Source organism: Heliangelus exortis, chromosome 18 (genome assembly GCF_036169615.1).
Source record: "Heliangelus exortis chromosome 18, bHelExo1.hap1, whole genome shotgun sequence".
Lineage (NCBI taxonomy): Eukaryota > Metazoa > Chordata > Aves > Apodiformes > Trochilidae > Heliangelus > Heliangelus exortis.
Window position 1 is genome coordinate 580,377 of NC_092439.1, and position 22,466 is coordinate 602,842.

At 55.5% G+C, this 22,466-nt stretch overlaps 3 protein-coding genes across 3 annotated transcripts; 2 read left to right on the forward strand and 1 right to left on the reverse strand.

The window, feature by feature from the left end:
- Positions 1-443: 443 nt before the first annotated feature.
- LOC139804537 (protein-L-isoaspartate(D-aspartate) O-methyltransferase-like) lies at positions 444-3,625 on the reverse strand. Its single transcript, XM_071761879.1, is given in 7 exon segments — positions 444-586; positions 872-976; positions 1,455-1,486; positions 1,587-1,638; positions 1,640-1,692; positions 2,506-2,717; positions 3,586-3,625. Coding segments are annotated over 6 exon segments (480 nt in total). The 5' UTR covers positions 2,621-2,717; positions 3,586-3,625; the 3' UTR covers positions 444-463.
- Positions 3,626-3,723: 98 nt separating this feature from the next.
- Positions 3,724-9,308, forward strand: CCDC32 (coiled-coil domain containing 32). Its single transcript, XM_071761878.1, has 4 exons — positions 3,724-3,785; positions 4,135-4,384; positions 5,794-5,950; positions 7,646-9,308. Exons 2-4 carry the CDS (start codon positions 4,144-4,146, stop codon positions 7,776-7,778), a joined length of 531 nt encoding a protein of 176 aa, XP_071617979.1. The 5' UTR covers positions 3,724-3,785; positions 4,135-4,143; the 3' UTR covers positions 7,779-9,308.
- A 5,455-nt stretch (positions 9,309-14,763) lies between these two features.
- LOC139804500 (prolactin-releasing peptide receptor-like) lies at positions 14,764-16,925 on the forward strand. The gene has a single exon (XM_071761770.1). It carries the CDS (start codon positions 14,904-14,906, stop codon positions 15,984-15,986), a length of 1,083 nt encoding a protein of 360 aa, XP_071617871.1. The 5' UTR covers positions 14,764-14,903; the 3' UTR covers positions 15,987-16,925.
- The last annotated feature ends 5,541 nt before the right edge of the window (positions 16,926-22,466 follow it).

Sequence of the window (22,466 nt, forward strand, 5' to 3'; positions counted from 1 at the left end):
TATTGGGATGGGAACTTGGAAGTTGTTGGTTTACTTTTCAAGAAAGGGGGGAGAGATTTCTGGGGCTGGGCTGTGCTAGGAGGAGGAGCAGTCAAAGCCAGGGGACCTTCCTGTGACACAGTGGGTCTGTGTGGGCTCCAGGCTGCAGACAGAGGGAGAACTGCTCAAGTCCTCCTCCCCAAACCACAGCAGTGTGTGCAGAACTCTTCAAAGAAACCACACCCCAGGTGTGGCACAGCAGCTCTCCTCTGAACAGCATCTCTGGGTGACTGAGTGATCCCTGCACACCTGGGGGAAGGTGTATGGCCAGGCTGCCTGGAACCCTGAACACTCCTGGGTTACACTCAGCCAGTGGGTTGTGTTGCAAGAATCAACACCCCCTGAGCAGCTGCTCCAGGGAGCAGAGCCCTGCAGGCACCTCACACCTCGTGGGACAGGACAGGGACTGGGAGGACCCCAGAGCTCACCCACGAGCTTCACACGTCGGAGCTGAGCAAGGTTGGATCATCCTCCTGGACATTCCTGATGGATTCCTGCACCAGCTCTCTGATGTGCTCCACGCCCACAGCTTCCCTGTTGGGCCCATCTGAAAGGAAAACCAGCAGAGACCTGATCCCCCCAGACAGAGCAGAGAGAGGTGTTTCCCAGGAAGTCATCCTGGGGGTTGGAGAATTTCCAGGAGGAAGAGCCTCAGAGCAGAGTTTCTGAAGAGGAGGTGCAAACACTCCCCCCCTGAGAGAGTCCCAGCTCTGAGCTGAGCAGTCCCAGCCCTGTGAATGCCCACAGCCCATGTGAATCCCCACTTATCCCTGATTCCCAAAGAAACACTGATTTGGCAGGATTAGCACCTGATGCAGTGCCCTGAGCTCACCATCCTGGCGAAGCAAGCAGTCAGATAGCCACTCCCTGATCCCACATCCAGGGCTTTCCCACCTTCCACAAGCTGATCCTTCAGCAGCTCCAGTGCATGGGCATGCTGTGTGGACAACAAAGTTAAGAAATAAAAGGTATGAAACATCCATCTTGCCTTCTCCTCCTAAAACTTCTGCTTGCTCTGGAGTGAGCACATGCACAGCCAGCACCTTGCCTGCCACACTCAGCAAAATTCCAGTGTTGTGTCTGGGACACCTTGTGCAGAACAGCAGTTAAGGAATAAGCTCAGCAATGAGGTGAGGAGCAGCAGGGAAAAGGGTCTCATGCACAATAAGAAACTCTCCTGGCTGCACAGAGCTCCTCTCTACGTGTGCTGTGAAAGCAGCTGAGAGATGCAGGGCAAGCTCTGCTGAAAAAGAAAAAAAAGCTTCACATGCACTAAAGAAAGCAGCAGAATCAGCACAGCCATGGGACCTGGGTCACCTTTCTACTCTTAGTGTTTGAGAAAAGGGAAAAAACATAAATAAAGGCAAAGAAGCAATTTCCTCCATTTCTGTTAAAAGTGAAAAGTTTCAGCATACCATGTGGGGTGCACTGATGGTGGCCTTGTACCCTGCAAGGAAAGGAGTGACAAAAGGGTGTGACAGTGAAGTGACAAGGACAGTCACAGCTCCCCCAGTGCCAGGGGTGACAGGCTCAGGTGGTGCTCTCACCGATTGACTGAGGAGAATCCATGTAGGGGAAGTACTTGATGTAGTGACCTCTTGTCGGTAGCCAGCAGCACTCGAACACTCGCTGGGGACTTAATGATCCCTTTTTCTGGGAGAAAAGGGAAAAAAAAAAAAAGAGACAGAAAGGACTTCAGGTCTTGCAGCAAGAGGGGGTGTGGGAGGGGGGGAGGACAGCTCAGTGGAACGGAGAGAATTCAACCTTGAACCTGAGAAGGGACAGAAAACAGAGGGAATTGCATCCACAGAAATCCTGTGGTGGCCCCAGGCACCAGCACAGCCTCTGTCAGAGCAGGGACAGTGACAGCCACAGTGCTCCTGGCACTGCCCCAGGCACGAAACACAACCACTCCTGCTCTCAGGGGGGAAAGCAGAGACCCTGGGTCAGGTTCCAGAGGCACTGGCAGGGTGAGCAGAGCTACAGTAAGAGCTCTGACTGCAGAAACACCCAACATCCCTTCACACCTCATCTCAGGGAGCCCTTGCAGGGGAAAAAAAAAGGCTTTAGGAGCAGGGAAAATGCAAATCCCTCCTGCAGTGTGTTCCAGGTGCTGTGCAGAGCAGCAGCTCCCAGCCCTGCTCCAGCCCCAGGGTGTTTCACTGGAGGGGAGGATGCCTGACCTCTGTCACCCTGTGCAGCATTTGAAAGGTGTCAGGCACTCAGCCACCTGGAGGGGTGACAGGCAGGCTGAGGACAGTCCTCATGCCACTCCTGGCACCACAGTTCTGTTTCTAACTGTGAAAAGGATAAGTTCAGACTGGGACAGATACTGAACTGGAGCAGTGTTAACTCCAGCCCTGCTGAACAAAGAGCATCCCAGTGAGTAACAGGAAACCTCCTCAGACTGAGGGTCCAGCTGGAGCTTTGGCAGGGGGCAGAGCCAGAGCCTGCCCTGGTACTCACTGTAGAGGTTGTTGATCAGCTCTGGGTGTGTTTTCCCACTGGATGTCCAGGCCATGGTCCTGGCAAAGAGCAGTCCCATGAGTGGCAGCAGAGTGCAGGGCAGCAGGCAGGTCATCCCACGAGGCAGACACAGCTGGCTGGAGGGGGAGATCACAACCAGGCACCCCAAAACTTCACCTTTCCTCTCAGAAGGTGATCTTGCACTGATGACACTGTCTGAAAGGGGAGGAGCTTGCAGGTTAGACAGGGGCAGGCTGGCAGCCCCCCAGCACCCCCACACCATGACCCCAGCCACAGGAAGAGCTGTGAGGGATGGGTACCAGCTGCAGTTCAGAGAACCATGGGATGGTTCTGGTTGGAACAGAACTTTAAAGCTCACCCAGACAACCATTCCTCCAGAACCACCAAGGCCACCCCCACCCCATGTCCCTCATCCCCACATCCCCAGGGCTCTGAAACCCCTCCAGGGATGATGGGGACTCCAGCCCTGCCCTGGGCAGCCTGGGCCAGGCCCTGACAACCCTTTCCAGGGAGAAATTCTTCCCCAGCTCCAACCTAAACCTCCCCTGGCACCACTTGAGTTGTGCCAAAAGTTCCTCTTGTCCCATCCCTTGTTCCTTGGGAGCAGAGCCCGACCCCCCCTGGCTCCAACCTCCTCTCAGGGGGTTGCAGAGAGCCACAAGGTCTCCCCTCAGCCTCCTCTGCTCCAGGATCAGCACCCCCAGGGCCCTCAGCTGCTCCCACGACTCCTCCAGACCCTTCCCCCAGCTCCATTCCCTTCTCTGGACACCCCACAGCCCCTCCAGCTCCTTCTGCTCCCGAGGGGCCCAGAACTGACCCCATGGGGACAGCAGGGCGCGGAGCAGGGGCGCGGAGCAGGCCCCAGAGCGTCCCTCCCACCCAGCCCACACCGGGCCGGGACCGGGGACTCACCGCGGAGCCTCCCCGAGCCCCGCTGCCCCCTGCCGGGTGTCCCCGCTGTCCCTCTGTCCCTTCTGTCCCTCTGTCCCCTCTGTCCCCTCTGTCCCCGCTGTCCCCGCTGTCCCCGCAGCCCCGCGGCACCAACGCTTCCGCCCTTACCCAAGATGGCGCCGCAGCGGAGTCGCTGTCCCTCGGCCATCCCCGCGATTCCCCGCCCTCCTCCGGGCGATGAACCAATAGGCGAGGCCCTCCCCGCCGGACCCGCGCGCTGATTGGACGCTCGGGATGTCAATCCAGGCCGCGGCCGAAGCGCTTCCGGTTCCCGGCTTCCAGCGGCGGTTGCGGCAGCGGTGGCGGCGGTGCGTGAGGGGACCGGACCGGACCGGACCGGGACCGGGACCGGGACCGGGACCGGGACCGAGACCGAGGGGACCCCTCCGAGAAAAGCCCCGGTGGTGGCAGAGCCCTGCGGGGGGAGGGGGAGGCCTTGGCGGCGGAGCAGCGCGGGTTCCCCCGGCAGCGTCCTTCAGGCCCCGGGGGGGCCTCGGCGGGGCCCTGGGTACAAACCCCGCACACCGGGGCGGATTTGGGGTTCCCGGGGGGGTGAGAGGTCCCTAAAACCTCTGGCGATGTGGCTGGGGCAGAGGGGGAGGTGGGAGAAGGGGTCTCTGCTCGGTATTCATCCCTGCCTGCCCCCCCTCCCCTCAGGCCTTCACCATGAGGATGATCGAGAGCGTGGACTCCGTGGTCACCAGGCCCAGCGAGGACCTTTGGGCTGAGATCTGCTCCTGCCTTCCCCATCCCCAGCAGAGGGACTCGGCAGACACCTTCACCGACTCCTTCCTGGATTCCTACCCGGAGGGAGGAGGCCCAGGCCCGGGCTCAACCAGCTCTGCACAGCCCCCCCTGAAGCCCTGGGCACCCCTGAAGGATTCCGAGGTGTATCTGGCATCCCTGGGTGAGTGCTGGGAGGCTCCATCCCTCCCCCTCTGGTGCCTCTTCGTGTGGCAAAGCTGAGGTGACACTGCTGACAGCTCTGCTTGGACAGAGCTCCTGGTGCAGCTTTTGTTGGATCTGACTCACTGTTAATGGGAATGATGAGCACACTCACAGCTTCCTCAGCTATGACACAGAAATTAACTTTTTATCAAGGAAATAATTTGGTTTGCATTTTTTCCCCTGCAAAATAAGTGGGGTGTAGGGGCTACTTCAGGGTTTGTTTTGTTTTTTTTTTTCTCTGAAGAGCACATAGTTCTGCTGTAGCTGACTTGAGAGGAAACACATTCTGGATTTATTATACAGCCCTGGTGGTTCTGTGTTACCAGGATTTGTCTCATTTGGGGTTTTTTTGAGGGGGGGGAATCTCAGGAGCTGCTTCTGAGTGGAAAGAGAAAACTGACATTTCCTTCTGTGACTTCTGGGTGGGGAGGAGGGGGAGAGCACAGCACCCAAAGCAGAGCTCTTAGCACCAGACCAAAGGTGCCACAGCAGCAAGACACAAATTACTCTTGTTTTTAATTACTGCTGGGATCCCCCAGCTGGTTCAGAACATGCCAGTGGGTTCCTTCTCACAAGCAAGCAGACAAAATGAAAAAGACCTTTAAAGGTCTTTCAAGTGCTGGGCCAGAGACCTTTGGTGACAGCTGAGCTGTGACACATCACAACCTCCAGGAAGCCCAAAGGCAGGGCAGGGTGTTGGGAGCCAGCCCAGTTCAGCTCAGAATGTTACATTTTTCAGTAAAAAGAGAGATCACAACCCAATACCTCACCCAATTCAAGGAAGAAACCATTGTAATGGGATTTTGTGACCAGAGGAATTAATGGCATTTGCTTTCTTGTAGCTCTGTGTGCTGCAGTGAGATGACTTTGCAGCATCCCCTGGGCTGAGAAACACAACATTCAGTTGGGAGACAGCAACCAATAACTCTGCTGCATCCCCCCTTTTTTTTTTTTTTTCTCCTCAGATTGGGCACTGTTTGGATTCCCAGCACAATTAGTGGGATTTATATTCCAAGGCAGTTTGCAGGGAAAATTGTGGGAAGTCAGTGGCTGTGAGACCTGCACCCCCCAGGGTGATTTTGCAGAAGCTGAGCAATAAATGCCAAAGTTATTAAAACTTGAAAATGGGCAGAGCTGCCTGAGAGCACAAACCTGATTTCCTTCTGAGGCATCCCCTGCAAGACACCATCCTGTGTGCACACAGGAAACAGTCATGCAGGGAAAAAAATACTTTAAAACTATGACTTAGCCCTGAAAAGTTAAACCTCTGGTTGATACAGAGGCCCAGCTGCTACTTTGGGGTTTTTTTTTTCTGAAAAGGAAGCATCATAAAGGTAACAGAGCCCCCTCCCCTTTACCTCCTGACAGAGAGAAGGCTGCTGAGGATCAAAGGCTTGTCTCAGGAGGTGACCTCCAAGGAGATGCTGCACACTCTCTCCCAGGCTAAGAAGGAATGTTGGGACAGGTTCCTGCAGGAGAAGTTTGAGTCTGAAGTGTTCCTGGAGGGACAGGACTCTGACGAGAGGTAACTCAGGCAGTGGGAAGGGCTCAGGGGGCTCCTGAGACACCTCCAGGCAGGTTTTTGTCAGGGGGTGATGAGAGGAGGTGTTGGCAGCTCCCTGGGGCTGCTCAGCAGTTCTGGAGCAGTTTGGTCCCCAGCATCTCATGGCACTGGAGGAGAAGCTCCCCCAGTTTGGGTTTGGCCTTCCAGGGCTCTTCACTGAGTTTGGGTCCCTCAGGCTGGGGACATCCAAGCTGGAAGCCATGAGATAAATTCCCTTCTCCTCCTTGGGGCAGGGAAGGAGCAGAGGAGGTGCCTAATGTGTCTCCAGTTGCTTTTTTGTGAGGTTTCACTAAAAGTGAACCCCTGGCCATTCCTTCATCTTTGCAGGGGCCCAGGTAACCTCTGCTGCAGGGTTTGAAGTTGTGCACAGGGCTGGTACCAGTTCTGGTCAGGCTGCCCAGGTGTGTCCCTCCCTCCTTCCCTCCCATGCTGCTCTCACACTGCTGCAGCTCTGCCACTCCTCACACTCTGAAGGTGAGAGAGGAATTAAGATGAAAGTCCTTTTCTTCAGGCACTTACAGTGCCCTCCATGGTTCTCCTTTCTGAGCTGACACTTGTCATGATTGCTTCTAGCTGAAAAGATGATTTTTCTCCCTTGAAGAAAATCCACTTTATCCAGATTGGGAGTTTAAGTGTAAAAAATAATCCATGTTTATGAGGAGTTTTTAGAGTCAGTCTTTGACCAGCTAACTTCAGTGTGATTTACATTTAAAAACAAGCTCTTTGCAGACATTTCTGCCCTTTCTGCTCTGGTTTTGAGGGCTGGGGGTGTTACCCATGAAAACATTTTCCTCCCCAGACTGTGCCTGTGAAGGTCACTCCTGAAGAGCACCCAAAGTATCTGATTCTCACCCCCCAACATGTTTAACAAGCCTCAGCTTCTTAGCACTGAGATAATCCCAAGTGCATTGCCAAGTGAAATTCAGCTCCTGTGCAGGAGAAAAGTGAGTTATTTTTATTGTGGTCATATTGAAGGACATGAATCACAGCTCTGATGTGAGCATGCACACACAGTTAAAACCCAGAGGATTAAACTTTCAGGGTTATATCCAGCATTTAGCCACAGACAGGGGCTGGTCTGTCCTGTTACTGTGAGCTGGGCTGCAGGACAGGAATTCTGCTCATGTCTCTTTGTGATGATCTCTGGAATCCCCAGGCTGGGCAGCACCCTGGGGTGCACCCCTCCTGCCTTTGCTCTGACCTTTTGGTGATGGGAGTGGTCACACAGTTCTGTATCTGCTGCCTGTTCTGGTTTGGTTCCCTCCCCCTGCCTCCCCCCAGTATTTCCTCATCTCCACCACAACTGGGCAGCTGTGGGGTGTTCCTTGAGCACTGGTTTCCTTCCTTCCAGCCCAAAAAGCTGGGAATGGGGCTCTCCTCTGGCTGCAGAGCCAGACTTGTGTTTGAGGGACCTACCTGCTGAGGGTTCTTTTCATTGAGGGGAAAAAAATAAGTTTAAAAACCAGAGCAGAAAAAGCAGAATCTTTGTGGAGCAGAGAGCCTGCCTCTGGCACAGAGCCAGACCTGGCCAGTGGGAACAGGAATTCCTGCAGCAGTGAAAGGAACACCTGGAGGGTTTTCCTGACACTTGTTTCACACGTTCCTGGGCAGCTTCACTGCTCTGGAATTTCTCTGTGTCTCTTGTCTTTCCCTCAGCACCCTGGAGCACCTGAAGAGGTGGCTGCAGCCTGATAAAGTGGCCATCAACACCGAGGAGGTGCAGTGCCTCATCCCCCCAGAGCTGGAGAAGCAGGAGGCTGAGGAAGAGCCACCAGCTGCAGAGCAGTGAGACACAACCCAGCCCCACTGCAGAGCTGCCTCTTGTCTGAGCCCTGAGGAATTCTATCCAGACACAGGAATGATGGGGGGAAGTGCCAATTATTTAAAAACCAAAAAACCCACCAACACACACATACAAAAAAAACCCAGCTCTGTATCTCCAGAGACAGTGAGTGACCTCTGCTGTGGACAGAGATCTTCCTTTGATCTTCTCCCAGCCTGCAGCAACCCAGTCGTTCCAGTCTGAGCAGGAATAGTTTGTAATTCATCACAAGACCCGTTAGACAAACAAAAAGCAGTTGTTCAGAAGCATCAGGACACATAATGGTTTAGAACAGAGCAGATGAAACCACTGAATCAGGTTTTCTTCCTGTCTTGCACCTTTTTTATAACTGAACAGGACATTGTTTTCCTCTCTCCTGCAAAGCCCACTGGTGATTCCTGTGGGCTGTCCCTGGTTAGGTCAGAGCTGGCCCTGGAGGGTTGCAGGTGTGTTCCACCTGGGTGAGGAGCCCTCCCTGCACTCAGTAAATTGCTGTTCCCATTGACACTGCACCTGCTGAACATTCCTGGACCCTCCTCCACTGTCCTGCCAAGCCCTCTTCTGGAGAACAGTCTGGAGGAGGGAGCATTTTCCAGCTTGTTGATCATCTTGTACCTGCACCCCTCCAGGAGAGGGTCAGGTGAGGCTGTGTCTCAGGAGCCATCACCAGGGAGGTGACTCACACCTTGTTTTCATCACAGACCTGCGTTAGAGTTCTCCGATTTCATTTACCCTCGAGTGTTTAATTGCTTTGCATCCTGTCTGACTCGGCGGGAGGCTGATTCCCTGTCACTAACAAGGAATCTCTAACCCCGAGCCTCCCGTCCTGGCAGTGGCAGGGAAGGTCGATAGAGGGAAGCAGCTCCCACCCAGCTCCTGCCGGAGGGAGCCGGGAGAGCAGAACCGGAGGGGCGGCTCCAGGAGCCGCTGCTCCCGGGATCCACACCGCGAGTTCTCACCCAGACCCACGATGAACATCTCTAACAGCAGCTCCTTGGCCCCCGGGATCCACACCTCGTGTTTTTACCCAGACCCACGATGAACATCACTAACAGCAGCTCCTTGGCCCTTCGATTCCTGTCCCTGGGCAGCTCTGAATTCCAAATTCTCTGCCTGGCAGCTCTTGTGCTGTGACTCAGCTCCCCCCAAAGCCACTCTCCCCATTCTCCCACAGAACAGCAACGAGAGGGTTGGGGGATGGGGTGAAATCACCTGCGTGTCAGTGACAATCGGGCTGTTCAGAGGAGGGGGGGAGCCTTTAAACGCCCCTTTTCAGTCCTGCTCCATGGGTCCCTCTCCCCTGTGGTGTCAAACTGCAACAAAGACACTTCTGGGTATTTACCAGCAACTGTCTGTACAAAGAGAGAAAGATGCAATTTCCCTGGTGCTCCCAGGGCTATTTTGTAGTCAATACCTTTCCTCCTCGTGATTAGCAGTGGCTGTGAAGATGCTTTGTATTATTTTGTCTGTTCCCATTAAAGCCATCTGAGAAAGAAACGTGTTCAAAATAACTGTGCTCCAGCAGTTCTGGACCCAGGCAGCCCAGAGGAAGTCTCTCTCACCATTATCACTTTCCAAGGCAGCTCAGAAGCCCAAGGAAAGGCTCTGGGGACAATCTCAGGCCGAGCTGAGGTCTGTGGGGCCCTTTGCTGGTTTGTTACCTGAATTCTGCAGAATTCTGAAGAACAAGGTGATCACCTGGGTTGTCCAGAACAGCAGTTCCCAGGGCTTTGGGTGGCTGGGGATGGGTGATGTCAGGATGATGAGGTCCTGAAGCACTGAGAGCTTCTTGTCAGCAGGGAATGGAACCTGCCAGAGCCCTCATCCCAGGGCTTGGCACAACAGGGACGTGGGATGGAGCATCTCACCCTGCTGGGAGGGGAACACGAGGGCCAAAAAACATGACCTGGCCACTTAAGACCAACCACGAGACTGTAAAAAGCTGGTTTATAAGCACAGGAGCTTTTGGGGTTATTAAAATCTCTTTCTAACCTGAGCACACAGTAAACACACACAGAGGAATCATCCAGCCCCGTGCTGCTCAAGGAGACACCAGGGAAGGCACCACGGGGGAGAACACACCAGGAGCTGACCCAGAAGGAACCAGACTGGAGTCAAACCAGCCCAGGGACAGCAAGAACTCCTCTGTCACAGCCCTGAGGAGCTTGTGCACAACATCACACACACGTGAACACGTGGAGAGGCTCCAGGCAGTGCTGGGAGGGGATGGGGCTGAATGAGCAGGGACTTTACTCCAAGTTCTGGGGGTTTATCCTCAGGAAAGGAGCCCTTTGGCTTCTGTTTATCCAACTCTTGCTGGTACAAGCAGCATTTTCACCACGGTGGTTTTGGGGTTTTTTTGTTTTGGTTTGGGTTTTTTGTGGTTTTTGGTGGGTTTTTATTTTTTGCCTGGCAATTCCCATTCCTCTTGCCACCCAAAAAAAAAAAAAAAAAAAAAAAAAGCGCCAAACCAAAACCAAAATTCCACTGGTGATCAGCTTTCCTGTTCCCTGCTTTCAGCAAGCTCCAGAGGAAAAGGTGGAAAGATCCAGCCCATGGAATGGGAGCTGATGGGCAACCCCTGCTTCAGAGCTGGCAGCAGAACCTCAGCTAACCCCCTCCTGCTGCTCCCCCCCTCATTAGGGGCACCCAGGAATTAACACAGGTGGCTACCAAGTGGCTCCAGGTTTGGTTTTCCTTCCACAGTAAACAGGAAAAAAAAAAAAAAATAAAAAAGAGAAGGTACGGCTGAGGAGCCCCAGTCTGGGGCAGGGGCAGCAGCTCCTCCACAGCGTTCCTGACCAGCCCAGAGCTTTCCGATGGCAACGCTGGGCATGACAGATCTAATAAAAACTTCAAAACAGGGTTTGAAATGAAAAATGGTGTTTGTGTCTGGGGGAAAGTGGCTGCCGGTTATCTGCAGGACAAGCTTGGCAACCCCGGGGGGGGATTTCTGGGTGCTCAATGCTCCCACAATCTGCTGCTGCCCTGAAGCAACCACCAGAGAGGCTTTACCCCCCCTCCCCTTGCACTTCAAACATTTTTGTTTTCACCCTTTACCCCCGGTTATAATCCCCAGGTTTAATCCCAGGCTTTCCACAGCACCCCCCTGGGATGGGGGCACATTCACAGTCAGGAGGGTGGGTGCTGAGCACCCTTTCCCACCCACATCCCCCCCTTCCCTGCTCCCCTTCCTGCCGGGATCGATGTCGGGGCAGTGCTCGGTCCCCTCTTTGTTCCCATCCCTGCAGGCAGCTGCCTCCCCGCCAGCAGAGCCCAATCAAGGCTGATTTCTCCCCGTTCCCTGCTCCTGCAGCAGCTTCCCACGGAGCCATTGATCGCCCGGCAATTCACCGACTCAAACAAGCTGGAATCGCTTCCCAGAGGGAGCTCAAGAGTGAGAAAAACACCTTGGATGGGGCAGAGCCGGCAAGAAAAGGGGAGCGAGGGGGGTGGGAGAGAGGATGGAAGAGAATCAGGATCTCATTCCCCCCCCTGGAGCCAGGGGGTGTCCTGACCCCTCTCCAGCTCCCCCAAGAGCTTTGTGCCCCCTCTCAGCTCCAGCCCCCCTTCACTCCACACCTCGCCTCTTATTTCAGATTTTCCCCCTCGGAAAGGCCCCGGGGGTGCAGCCACCTCCAGCCTCGGGTACTCACCTTTTCAGGTGAATCCTTCTCACCCAGGATCGGTGGCACCAAACTCCTCCCCTGGAGGGGCAGCAGCACCTGGACCCCCGATGGCCATGGAGGGGGGAGCCCCTCACCCCCAAAACCACCTCTGCCCTCCCCTGCTTGGGCTTTTTTCCCCCCCACTACACACACACACATCTATATATACATTTGCCCACCGTTTGCAAAGCTCTCCCATCCTTATTTCTAAGTTTATCCAATTGCTTCAGCTCCCCCAGCCCGCTGGGGAGTGCAGAAGTCAGAGCACAGCCTGGGGAACAGAACCCCCCCTCCCTGGCAAGGGCTTTTATAGCTGCCTGGGGAGTTCCTTTCACCTCCTGAAGCCCCTCGGGCTCCTCCCAGCCCAGCTGCAGCCCCACCGGATTTATTTCAGCAGCTCAGCAGCCCAGGGGCCTGACCTTAAACAGCTCTGCTTTCAGGGTCTGCTCCGCGTTAAAACTCTGGTTTAAAAAAAATAATAAATGAGAAACCTCCTTAAAATCACTCCCATGGCGTGGGGGTAGCTGAAAATGTAAAGTGCTGATCCAGGGGGATGGGATGGTTGTGCCCATCCCCTGGCTGGGGGTGGAGATGTCCCGAGCCCGGGCCAGCTCAGAGCTCATCCCTGCAGCCCACGGGGAATGCCCGCGGGTGGAAATCAATAAAAAGAAAAAGGCAGCAGGCACACACACACCTGCCAGTTCAAATCCTCAAAGCTCCATCTGAGAGCCAAGAGCTGACGGAGGGATTGGATTTATTTGGTTTATTGGGTTTCAAAGACATTTGCATTGTTTGGAAGCACACAGACAGGAGGGATCAGCCAGGAAATAAAAATCTGATCCTGATTCCCGCCTGTCCCTAACTGCAGAAGCTTCCCAAGTGTTTGTGCAAAGGCCATTTTCAGGCAAGGGTTTGGGTTGATTTTTGGTTTTTTTTCTTCTTTTTTCCCTTCCTGGCTGGTGGCCCTGGGGGCTGAGTGCCCACTGACCCCCCCACCCCACCCTGCCCCCCACTGGGCCACCAGCACCCTGGGCTTGGGGGCTCATTGCCCTGCAGCTGGGACACCCCCACCCCACACTGCCCCCTCCCCACACTGCCCTCCCCCCAGAGCTGCCTGTACCCCACGGCTGCCCCCTCTCCCTCTCCCTTCTTCCCCTCTCCTCCTCTTCCGATGTCCCCTCTCTCCCTCTCCCTTCTCTTTTCCCCTCTCCCCTTCTCCCCTTCCCTCTTTTCCCCTCTCTCCCCCTTTTCTTTCCCCTTTCCCCTCTCTCCTTTTCCCCTCTCCCCTCTTCCCCTCTTCTCTCCCCAACTCCTCTCTCTCCCTTCTCTTTTCCCCTCTTCCCTTCTTCCCTTTACCCCTCTCCCCCCTTTCCTCTCCCCTCTCCCTTTTTCCCCTCTCCCTTTCCCTCTTTTCCCCTCTCCCCCCTTTCCTCTCCCCTTTTCCCTTCTCCCTTTTCCCTCTTTTCCTCTCTCCCCTTTCCCCTTCTCCCCTTCCCTCTTTTCCCCTCTCCCCCTTTCCTCTCCCCTTTCCCCTTTTCCCCTCTCCCCTTCCCTCTTTTCCCCCCTTTCCTCTCCCCTTTTCCTTTCTCCCTTTTCCCTCTTTTCCCCTCTCCCCTTTTCCCTTCTCCCCTTCCCTCTTTTCCCCTCTCCCCCCTTTCCTCTCCCTCTTTTCCCCTCTCCCTTTTCCCTCTTCCCCTCTCCCCTTTCCCTTTTTCCCCTCTCCCCTTCCCTCTTTTCCCCCCCTTCGTCTCCCCTTTTCCTTTCTCCCTTTTCCCTCTTTTCCCCTCTCCCCTTTTCCCTTCTCCCCTTCCCTCTTTTCCCCTCTCCCCCCTTTCCTCTCCCCTTTTCCCCTCTCCCCTTTTCTCTTTTCCCCTCTCCCCTTCCCTCTTTGCCCCCCTTTCCTCTCCCCTTTTCCTTTCTCCCTTTTCCCTCTTTTCCCCTCTCCCCTTTTCCCTTCTCCCCTTCCCTCTTTTCCCCTCTCCCCCCTTTCCTCTCCCCTCTCCGCTCCCTCTCCCTCCCGCAGCTCCGTTCGGTCCCTGCTCCCGCCCCGATCCCCGGGGGTCCCTGGAGCCGCCCCCCGAGCAGGGCGGGAGGGGAGGAGGTTGTGGGGGGGTTCCCGCAGCAGCCCCGCAGCCCCCCCGAGCAGGGCGGGGGGAACGTCCCGTCCCTCCGCCGCTCCAGAGCTCCGCCAGCGGGGGGGAACCACCGAACCCTTAAAAACCCACCGGGAAAAGGCGAGGGGAGAAGCGGTGCCGGGGAGACCCTGGGTGAACCCCGGGAAGGGATCGCTGCTCCGGAACGGATCCCCCCGAGCCCCTCAGGTGAGCGCAGCCCCCGGACCCCCGGCTTTGGGGGGGTCTCTGAGCCCCTCATTGCTCCCGGGCTCCCAGCAGACCCCCGGGGTTTGGGGTGGGGGTCTCCGAGCCCCTCGTTGCTCCTGGTTCCCTGGAGGACTCCCGGGGTTTGGGGAGGGGGTCCCTGAGCCCCTCATTTCTCCCGGCTCCCAGCAGACCCCCTGACCCTGCAGGATTCTGGGGGGATCTCTGAACCCCCCGTTTTTCCCAGCAGACCCCCAGCCCCACAGGATTTGGGGAGGGGGGATCTCTGAGCCCCTCGTTCCTCCTGGTTCCCAGCAGACCCCCCAGCCCTGAAGGATTTGGGGGGGTTTCTGAGCCCCCCCATTGCCCTCCCACCACACCTCCCCAGTTCCCAGCAGACCCCAGGGTTTGGGGACGGGGTCTCTGAGCCCCCCAGTCCTGGCAGATCCAGCCCTCGGGGGTCCACCCAGCCCCTCGGGGCTCAGCAGGACCCGGGGGGGTGGGCACGGAGCCCCCCATGCAGCCCTTCACCAAAGCTGATTTTAGCTGCAAGTTTTGGGGGTTATGTCCTCAGCCCCAGGACTGCGCCAAGGAGAAACCCCCCAAAAAATCTGTTAATTATGGGTGGGGGGTTACTTAATGAAACATTGCTTAATGAAGGGACTCTCCTGCTAAGGGGGCTGTAGGGTGGTGGTGGGGCTGTCAGGGAGCAGACCCCAGGGGAGTGGCTCTTAGTCTGTTAGTTAATTTTATTATTTATTTCTGTTATTTATTATTATTTTCGCTATTTATTTATTATCTTTGTTATTTATTTCTGTTGTTTCTGTTGTTTATTTCTGCAGAGCCCCCCGGGCTCTCCCCAGGAGGCATCTCCAAGCCTTTCCCCCTCCTGCTGCTCCCCAGTTAACCCTCTCCTCACCAGGTCCCTGTTCCCACACCTCTGCTGACTCCACCACCAGCCCCGACACCACTCTGAAAAAAGTCACCAACTGAAAAAAGTCCCAGCATCTTCTGCAGTCACCAGGAGGACCCGGGGGGGACCTCCAGAGCCCCTTCCCCTCCCCAGCAGGACCCCGGCTGGAGCACTGGGGGTGTGTGGCAGCACCATGGCTCACCAGCTCCTACCCAACAGCTCCTGGCAGAACATCTCAGCCCCTCACTTCACGGGCCTGGACCTCCTCCTGGAGCTGAAGCCCCTCTTCATCCCCCTCTACGCCACGCTGGTGGCCGTGGCCTGCGCGGGGAACCTCTTCCTCATCCTCCTCATCGCCCTCACCAAGAAGCTCCACTGCACCACCAACTTCCTGATCGGGAACCTGGCGGCCGCCGACTTCACCATGTGCCTGGTCTGCGTCCCCCTCACCGCCTCCTACGCCTTCGAGGCGCGGGGCTGGCTCTTCGGGACCTTCCTGTGCCACTTGGTCACCCTGATGCAGGCCACCACCGTCTTCGTCTCGGTGCTGTCCCTCAGCGCCATCGCCGTCGATCGCTACGTGGTGGTCGCCCACCCCATCCGCCGCCGCCTCGGCCCCCGGGCCTGCGTCTGCCTGGTGCTGGGGATCTGGCTGCTCTCCCTCCTGGCCTCCCTGCCCACCTGCCTGCACACCCACTACCTGGACCTCAACGCCGTCGGCCACGACATGATCGTCTGCGAGGAGTTCTGGCCGCGGGAGGAGCGGGCGCGGCTGCTCTACTCCTGCCTGATGCTCCTGCTCTCCTACCTCCTCCCGCTCCTCGCCGTCTCCGGCTCCTTCTGCGCCATCACCTACCGCCTCCGGAGGAGGAACGTCCCCGGGGCCGCCCGGCCCTGCCAGGACAAGTGGACCAGGTCGAAGCAGAAGACGTTCCGGGTGCTGGCCCTCTCGGTGCTCTGCTTCGCCGTCTGCTGGCTGCCCCTCCAGGTCGTCAACTTCATCCGAGACCTGGACGAGGAGTTCGCCATCCTGGACAAGAGGTACATCAATGTCATCCAGGTCTGCTGCCACCTCATGGCCATGAGCTCCGCCTGCTACAACCCCTTCATCTACGCCTCCCTCCACGACAAGTTCTGGTCCCAGCTCAGCGGTTTCTTCTCCCGGAGGAAGAAGAGGAGCTCGGGCAGGGCTTCCCGCCCCAACACCTGCTCCATCCTGGCCGATGCTCCCACCGGGCTCTCGGACAGGATAGCTTTGCAAGCCAGGTTCTGCTGACCCGAGGAGCCCGGGACATCAGGTCTGGACCCGCGTGTGCTTTGCTCCAGGCTGGTGGTTCTGTTCTGGGGCTCTCTCACTGCTCCCAGATGGGTCCTGTGCCTGTGCAGGGAGCACCAGGGGACAAACCCAGGGGCTCCGTGGCCTCGAGGGGCAGCCCGGGGATGTTCTGGGGAAAACAAACTTCTTGTGCTGCAGCAGACAGGGTGGGCAGGTGAAGGATGAGGCACCAGGAGTAGGATGGACCTGCTGGCACCTGGGGGGGTTTCCAGATGCCCAAAGCAGCAGAGAGCTGGAAGATGTGTCCATGGGGTCCAGGTTCATGAGCAGACAGGCAGGGACCTGGGCAGGGTCTCTGTGAGCCTCAGTTCCCAGGAATGTCCTGAGGATGCTCCCTGGAGCTCACCTCATGGAGGGCTCCAGGGCTTCTCCCCAGGGTTCAGGGTCAGCTCCTGCACAGAGGGACACCGGGTGCTTTTCAACAACTCTTTGGAGAGCCTAAGGCCTCATTTTGTCAGATAAAGATCGTTCCTAAGCAACCAGGAGCACTTTCTGCCTCTGGAAAACTATCAGCCCTCACCCCTTGCCGGCAGCAGTTAAATTGTGGTTTTTTTGGTTTTTTTTTCCCTCCAAAGAGCAGCTCTGGGGAGAGGCCAATGGGTGTTTAGGGATGTGCATTCTTCAGCTGTGTGAAGCCACCAGAAGCTGATGGTTTGTGGTGAACGGGGCTGCTTTCCCACCCTGCTTGGCTGTCTGCAGGAGCAGATGGGAAGGTCCCAGCTTGTCCAGCCAGGGGGGTCAGAGGCACCTGGGTGGGAGGAGGGGGCACAGAAAGGTCTCAAGTGATGGGTTTGCTGCGGGATGTCTCAATCTCTGCTCTCGGGGTGGCTTAAGGTGCACAGTTTGTCCTTCCTTCTAATAAAGGCTGAAAAACCTCGAGTTTTGTTCTTGTCCTTGTCCTTTGTGCTTTGTCCTTGTTTTGTACTGACTCAAACCCAACAAAAAATACCCCACCCGTTCATTCCCATGATCTGCAGCATCACGAGGGATCCTCTTCCAGAATTTGTGATTATTGAGCACCTGGAGACCAAATACCCCCATCCCTGAGGCTCAGAAACTCCCTCAAATCCTTCAGGGCTGGGGGGTCTGCTGGGAACCAGGAGGAACGAGGGGCTCAGACCCCCCCTCCCCAGCTCAAGTGTCTTCTCAGTTGAGGAGACCCAGACCCGGGACCCTGAGCCACCTGAGGTCCCCCCCGGGCTCCCCAGCCCCACTCCCCTCTCCTCCCACCCTGTCCTGGGATGAGAAGGATGTGGGAGAACTCCCCAAGGTGGGAAAGAGCTGCCAGGGGGGTTCTGCTCATCAGAGACCTCCTAAAGGGAAAATGTTGGAGGCAAACCCCCAGAGGGCTTGAGCAGCAGCGAGGACCTGGTTATTTAAGCCTGTTTAGATGTCTACAGCTCTAGGAGGAAGGTAATAATATTTATTAGGGTGCTGTTCCTCAGCAAGCACTCGAGAGATTATCGTCTGAAAGAGCTTGCATCCAGGCAGGGCATTATTGCCATTATTTGATTAACCATTCCCTGCTGCCCATGACGTCCTTCATCCTGCCTCTCGGAACCAATCGAGCTGAAGCCCCAGCTCCAAGGGACAGGAAGGACCACTGATGGCGTTTTGGTTTGTTTTTTTTTTTAAAAAAAAAAAAAGTTATTTTCATTGCTTCTTGGAAATCCTCTGCTTTGTCTTCTAATCAGGCACAAGGAAACCAAATGAGCCTGGTGATTTTCCACTGCTTTTAGCCCACCCACCCCCACGCTCCCCCTCCATGCTCTGGATGCTCTGTCTTGATGTCACCAGTGATGAAACAAAACCACAGCTGACACCACGGCCAGTACAGGAGGACACTTGGGAAAGGTTGGGTTCATTTTACCTGGTTGTTGTTTCCTGGCTTTGTACCCTCCTGAAACAACCCAGAGCCAAATGTTTTGCTCCTCTCTGGGTTAATGACACCAACAGAGACCTGCAGGGGCTCAGCTAGAGCCACCCAGGAGCTGAGGGACAGAAAGACAGAAACCTGCAGAAACCCAAAAATGGAATCCAGCTGCAAATCCCCCCCCAAAACCTCTGAGATTGGGAAATCAATGGGATGGATGGATGGATGGATGGATGGACCTCGTAGAAACAGGGTGGAGGGATGGAAACCTTGGCATGGGGACTCGAGCACATGAGATGCCACCAACCAGGGAAGGTGCTGGACACAACCCAGCAGGACCTTGGGGTGTGCAGCTCTGAGGAACCCCCCAGCAGGTGGAGATCAGTGGATGGAGACAGCACGAGGCTGGAGCCACCCACAGCCATCCTGGCACAGACAAGAGGCAACCCCCTGGTCCTGAGAAGGAGAAACCCCCCACCTCCCCATATCTAGCCCCCAAACTTGCCCAAATTCAGCTTGTTTGCTTACATCTTGTCCCAGGGAGGCCAAACCAGAGCTTGGAGCTGAGATGGGAGCAGGAGCAGCAGGGAGGTGGCAGCACTGGCAGAGATCCGGGCAGGTTCATGGATGCTCCCCTGGAGCCACCAAATCTCCAGTTGCCCTCTCACCACGGGGCCTTTCCCAGCTCGCCAGCTCCTTCCTTTTGCTGCAGACAACCCAGGTCCTGGGTCTCCCTAATTGTTTACACGTGGGTTGGATTTATTGGCAATTAAATGGTTCAGTGGCTCCGAGACGTTCGTCTCCTCCCAACATCTTGTCTGGCAGATTGCTTCCTGCCAGCATCCCCCACGGGATGGGGAGTTTTGCTGGGGCTGTGTGTGTGTGTGTGCATGGGCAGGAGCAGCTGGCAGAGCATCCCTGCCAGGCTCCTGGGCAAGCTGGGTGAAAAAGAAAAAAAAAAAAAGGCGGCAAAATATGCAGCGATCCAGGGAATCCTGCAGCAGCCTGGCAAAACCTGCCGTGGCTTTGGCAAAACTCCTCAAACACGTGGTGGCTCCATCAAAACATGTCAGGGAAAGAGGCAGCGAGGGGAAAACACAAAGCAAAGTCAGGACAAACCTGAGCAGCCCTGGGGCAACACGCAGAGACCTGGAGAGACGTGGGGCAGCCTTGGGAAGAGGGGGAAGGGCCCTGCTGGAACACGCAGCAGCCCCAGGGAAACCCACAGGACCTGGTCCAGCACCTCCCAGCCCCTGCACACAGCATCCTCATCCCCATCCCCATCCCCATCCCCATCCCCATCCTCATCCTCATCCCCATCCCCATCCCCATCCCCATCCTCATCCCCATCCTCATCCCCATCCTCATCCTCATCCCCATCCCCATCCTCATCCTCATCCTCATCCTCATCCCCATCCCCATCCCCATCCTCATCCTCATCCCCATCCCCATCCCCATCCTCATCCCCATCCCCATCCCCATCCTCATCCTCATCCCCATCCTCATCCTCATCCCCATTCCCATCCTCATCCATTCTTAGTAAATTCAGTTATTCCAGAGCTCAAAAGTGGTAAGTGCCCTCCAGACCCTGGGAATTTGGCTGCCCCCAAGAGGGTTCATTTGGGTTTGATGGTTTGGAATGGTTTTCCATGGTTTGGAAAGCATCTCCCTGGCCTCCAGGAAGCAGCTTCTCCAAAGAAAGCCCAGGAAATGGCCAGTGGCCTTTTTGGGTTAAGCTCAAAAGCCTTTGGGGCAAACTACACCCTAAATTCTTCAGGAAGTAACAGAGGTATCAGGAGCACGTTGGGAATTTTCATCACACCCCAAACAACAAAGTTGCAGCCCAAATTTTGCCAGAAGCCCCAAAAACCTGTTTCATTTGTCAGCAAATTCCCCATCCCAGCTCAGCCACGATGCCACCAGGAGACATGTGGGTCCTCACCAAAGGTCTCACTCCTTCCTGCAAGGTTTCCAGGGCTCCTGGAGGTACCAAGTGAATCCATGGGACTTCTTGGCTCGGGGTGGTGTCAGGCTGTGCTGAAAGAAAACAGAAAATGGGGTTTATAATTCTGTGCTTGTGATCCAGTCCCTGGAAGGGGCTGCAGGAAAGCTGGGGAGGATCTCTGAGATCTGGTCCCATTTTTATCTTCACTGATGCCAGGAGAACACAACACCAACATCTCACAGTGTGGGCAGACACCAAACCAGGGCAGGCAAGAGTTTTAGCCAATAATTTGCCCTCTAATTAAACCCACCAATTTTTCCATTTTTTTCATATATTTTCTCAAAGAACAGGAACATCGCTGGGCAGACTTTTAACTAAGCTGGAGAGGGCTGATTCAAACCCCACACAGAGGAATAAACCCAGGGCAAGTCTGCCCCGTTTGGTGGCCCAAGTGCTGCAGATGAGGTTCAGACAAGCTCAGTCCTCCTGACATTTCTCATTTCTCCACTTGTGGCACTTTTGAGCCAAACTTCCAGGACCAAGGATACCTGAGGAAAACCTCTGGAGGCAGATGGGCTCCCACCCAAGTCTTGTGACCAGACAGGTGTCCCCTCCTCCTCCTCCTCCTCCTCCTCCTCCCCACTGGCTCTGGGCCTGGAGATATTTTGCTGGTGATGCAACTTCCATTATTTCCATAGCAACCATCTTTTGTCAGGTCTCAAGCCTGGAGATTTTTTTTTTTTTTTTTTTGACAACTCCGTTTGATTCAGTCCCCAGAAGGAAGTGGCTGCAGCAGGAGAAAGTTCTCATTCAGATGCAAAATAACTGCAATAATAGCTGAGGGTGCAGGGGGGGCCAGGCTGGGCACCTTGCTTTCCATCCAACTCTTCCTCCTTTCCCACCCTTCCTCCTCTCCCTGGTTTACTCCGTGTGGAAGAGCCTCATCCAGTGGCACTGGGGACACTGGCAGGAACAGGGCACTCAGACAATGCCAGTCCTGGCTGGCAAGAGCCTGGAGGAGACAATTCCTCTCCTGGATGAAAAGATCTTTTATTTAATTTTCAATTTTTGCTTCAATGGGAGCTGTGATCTGGTGCTGTCAAAGCCACCCTGAGGTGTCCTGGGAAGGTTCTGGATGCCCCAAGCTGGACACCAGCTCCTGCCTGACCACTGCCCCCTGTGCTGATTGGAGTCTCCAAAGCCTTACAAACACCCCCAAAATCTCAGCCCAGAGGATCCTCTGTCCTCATCCCTGGGTTTGCCCCCAGAGGTCTCACCCTGCTTCCCAGGGGGGGGGTGTTTCTCCTCCCAGAAGACACCAAACTCCATCAGAGTCCAATAATTTTGCTGCAAACTGAATTAAAAGCATTTTCTGCTCCTGCCATCACTTTCTGTGCTGCCTCTCGCCAGCCAGCAGCTCTCTCTGTCCTGACCTCTCTCCAGTGAAGCCCCTTTCCTGCCACCTCCCAGCACAAACCAGTACACAACTGGGACTGGAGACAACCTCAATGGAAATGGTGTGGGGGGGCTGGCAGCTGGAAATGCAGCCTTTCCAGGGGCTCCCCAAAAAGAAGGAGAACAGAGAAACTTCAGTCTCTACCATAAAGCCTCACCAAAAACCTGAGGACAATCAGGAAAAGCAGTTCTGCTCCAGGCATCCTGGGGCTTCCCCAGCTCCAGCCTCAGGTCCCAGCTGGGCAATTAGAGGAAGCATCTTTGAGATCAGTAATCCTGGAAAGAATAAAAAGACCCAGGAAATGCAGACTTCCAAAAGGAAAGCTTTGAATACCCCACCCTTCCCCACAGCCTTTTCTAAAGCCTCCCACAAAGGCTTTGCTGTCCTTTTCCAGGAGCTCTGTGGGGCTGAGGAGGACGCTGGAGCCGGGCTGGCTGGGCAGATCCCTGCTGATATCATTACCCACAAAAGGGCTCTAAAGGCCTCTGGGGTGTTCGCACTCAATGAATCTTTTTTTGGTTGGTTTTTGTTTTTTTTAATCCCCCTGACTGACTGGAGCTGTGCCAGGGGTGAGCCCCAGCACCCCCAGGCTCTGGCAGGATGGGCACAGACCTCAGCCCCAGCTGGTTCTGCAAATCCAGCTCCAGGTTGGTTTCTTTGCCCCCTCCCCAAGCACCTCAGCAAAAGCAGAGCAGGAAAGTTACCTGAGCTTTGAGACCAGAGCAGCCCAATGTCAGGGGCCTGCCCAGCACCTGCTGAACTCAGCATTTTTATCTTGAGCTTTGGTGAGGCACTGCAGGCATGGTCTGCATCAGAAAAGCAGAAAAAATAAGGAGAAGGAAGGAGGAGAAGGGTTGGGTTGGGTTGGAAGGGTCCTCCAGCAATCATCTCATCACCACCATTTCAGGGAGGGGTCTTTACCTCATTCCACGAGTGGGCATCCCCTGGTGTCAAACCCCAACCCCCTGGGGAAGTTTGGGGCACTCAGTGCAGTGCTGAGGCTTAATAAAACATAACAAAGATCACTGCTGGAGGGAGAGGTGGGAAAAGGAGCTGCCAAAGTGGAACAGAGCAGAAAGCAGCAGGGTTAAACCCCAAGAGTTGGTAACTTCAGAGTTTCCCCCTCGTTTCTCCATGAGCTGCTGG

Coding starts and splice junctions, on each gene's coding strand:
- LOC139804500 (XM_071761770.1), top strand. CDS start 14,904: ATGGCTCACCAGCTCCTACCCAACAGCTCCTGGCAGAACATCTCAGCC.
- CCDC32 (XM_071761878.1), top strand. CDS start 4,144: ATGAGGATGATCGAGAGCGTGGACTCCGTGGTCACCAGGCCCAGCGAG. Junction 4,385..5,793: donor GGTGTATCTGGCATCCCTGG/GTGAGTGCTGGG, acceptor ACCTCCTGACAG/AGAGAAGGCTGCTGAGGATC. Junction 5,951..7,645: donor GGACAGGACTCTGACGAGAG/GTAACTCAGGCA, acceptor TCTTTCCCTCAG/CACCCTGGAGCACCTGAAGA.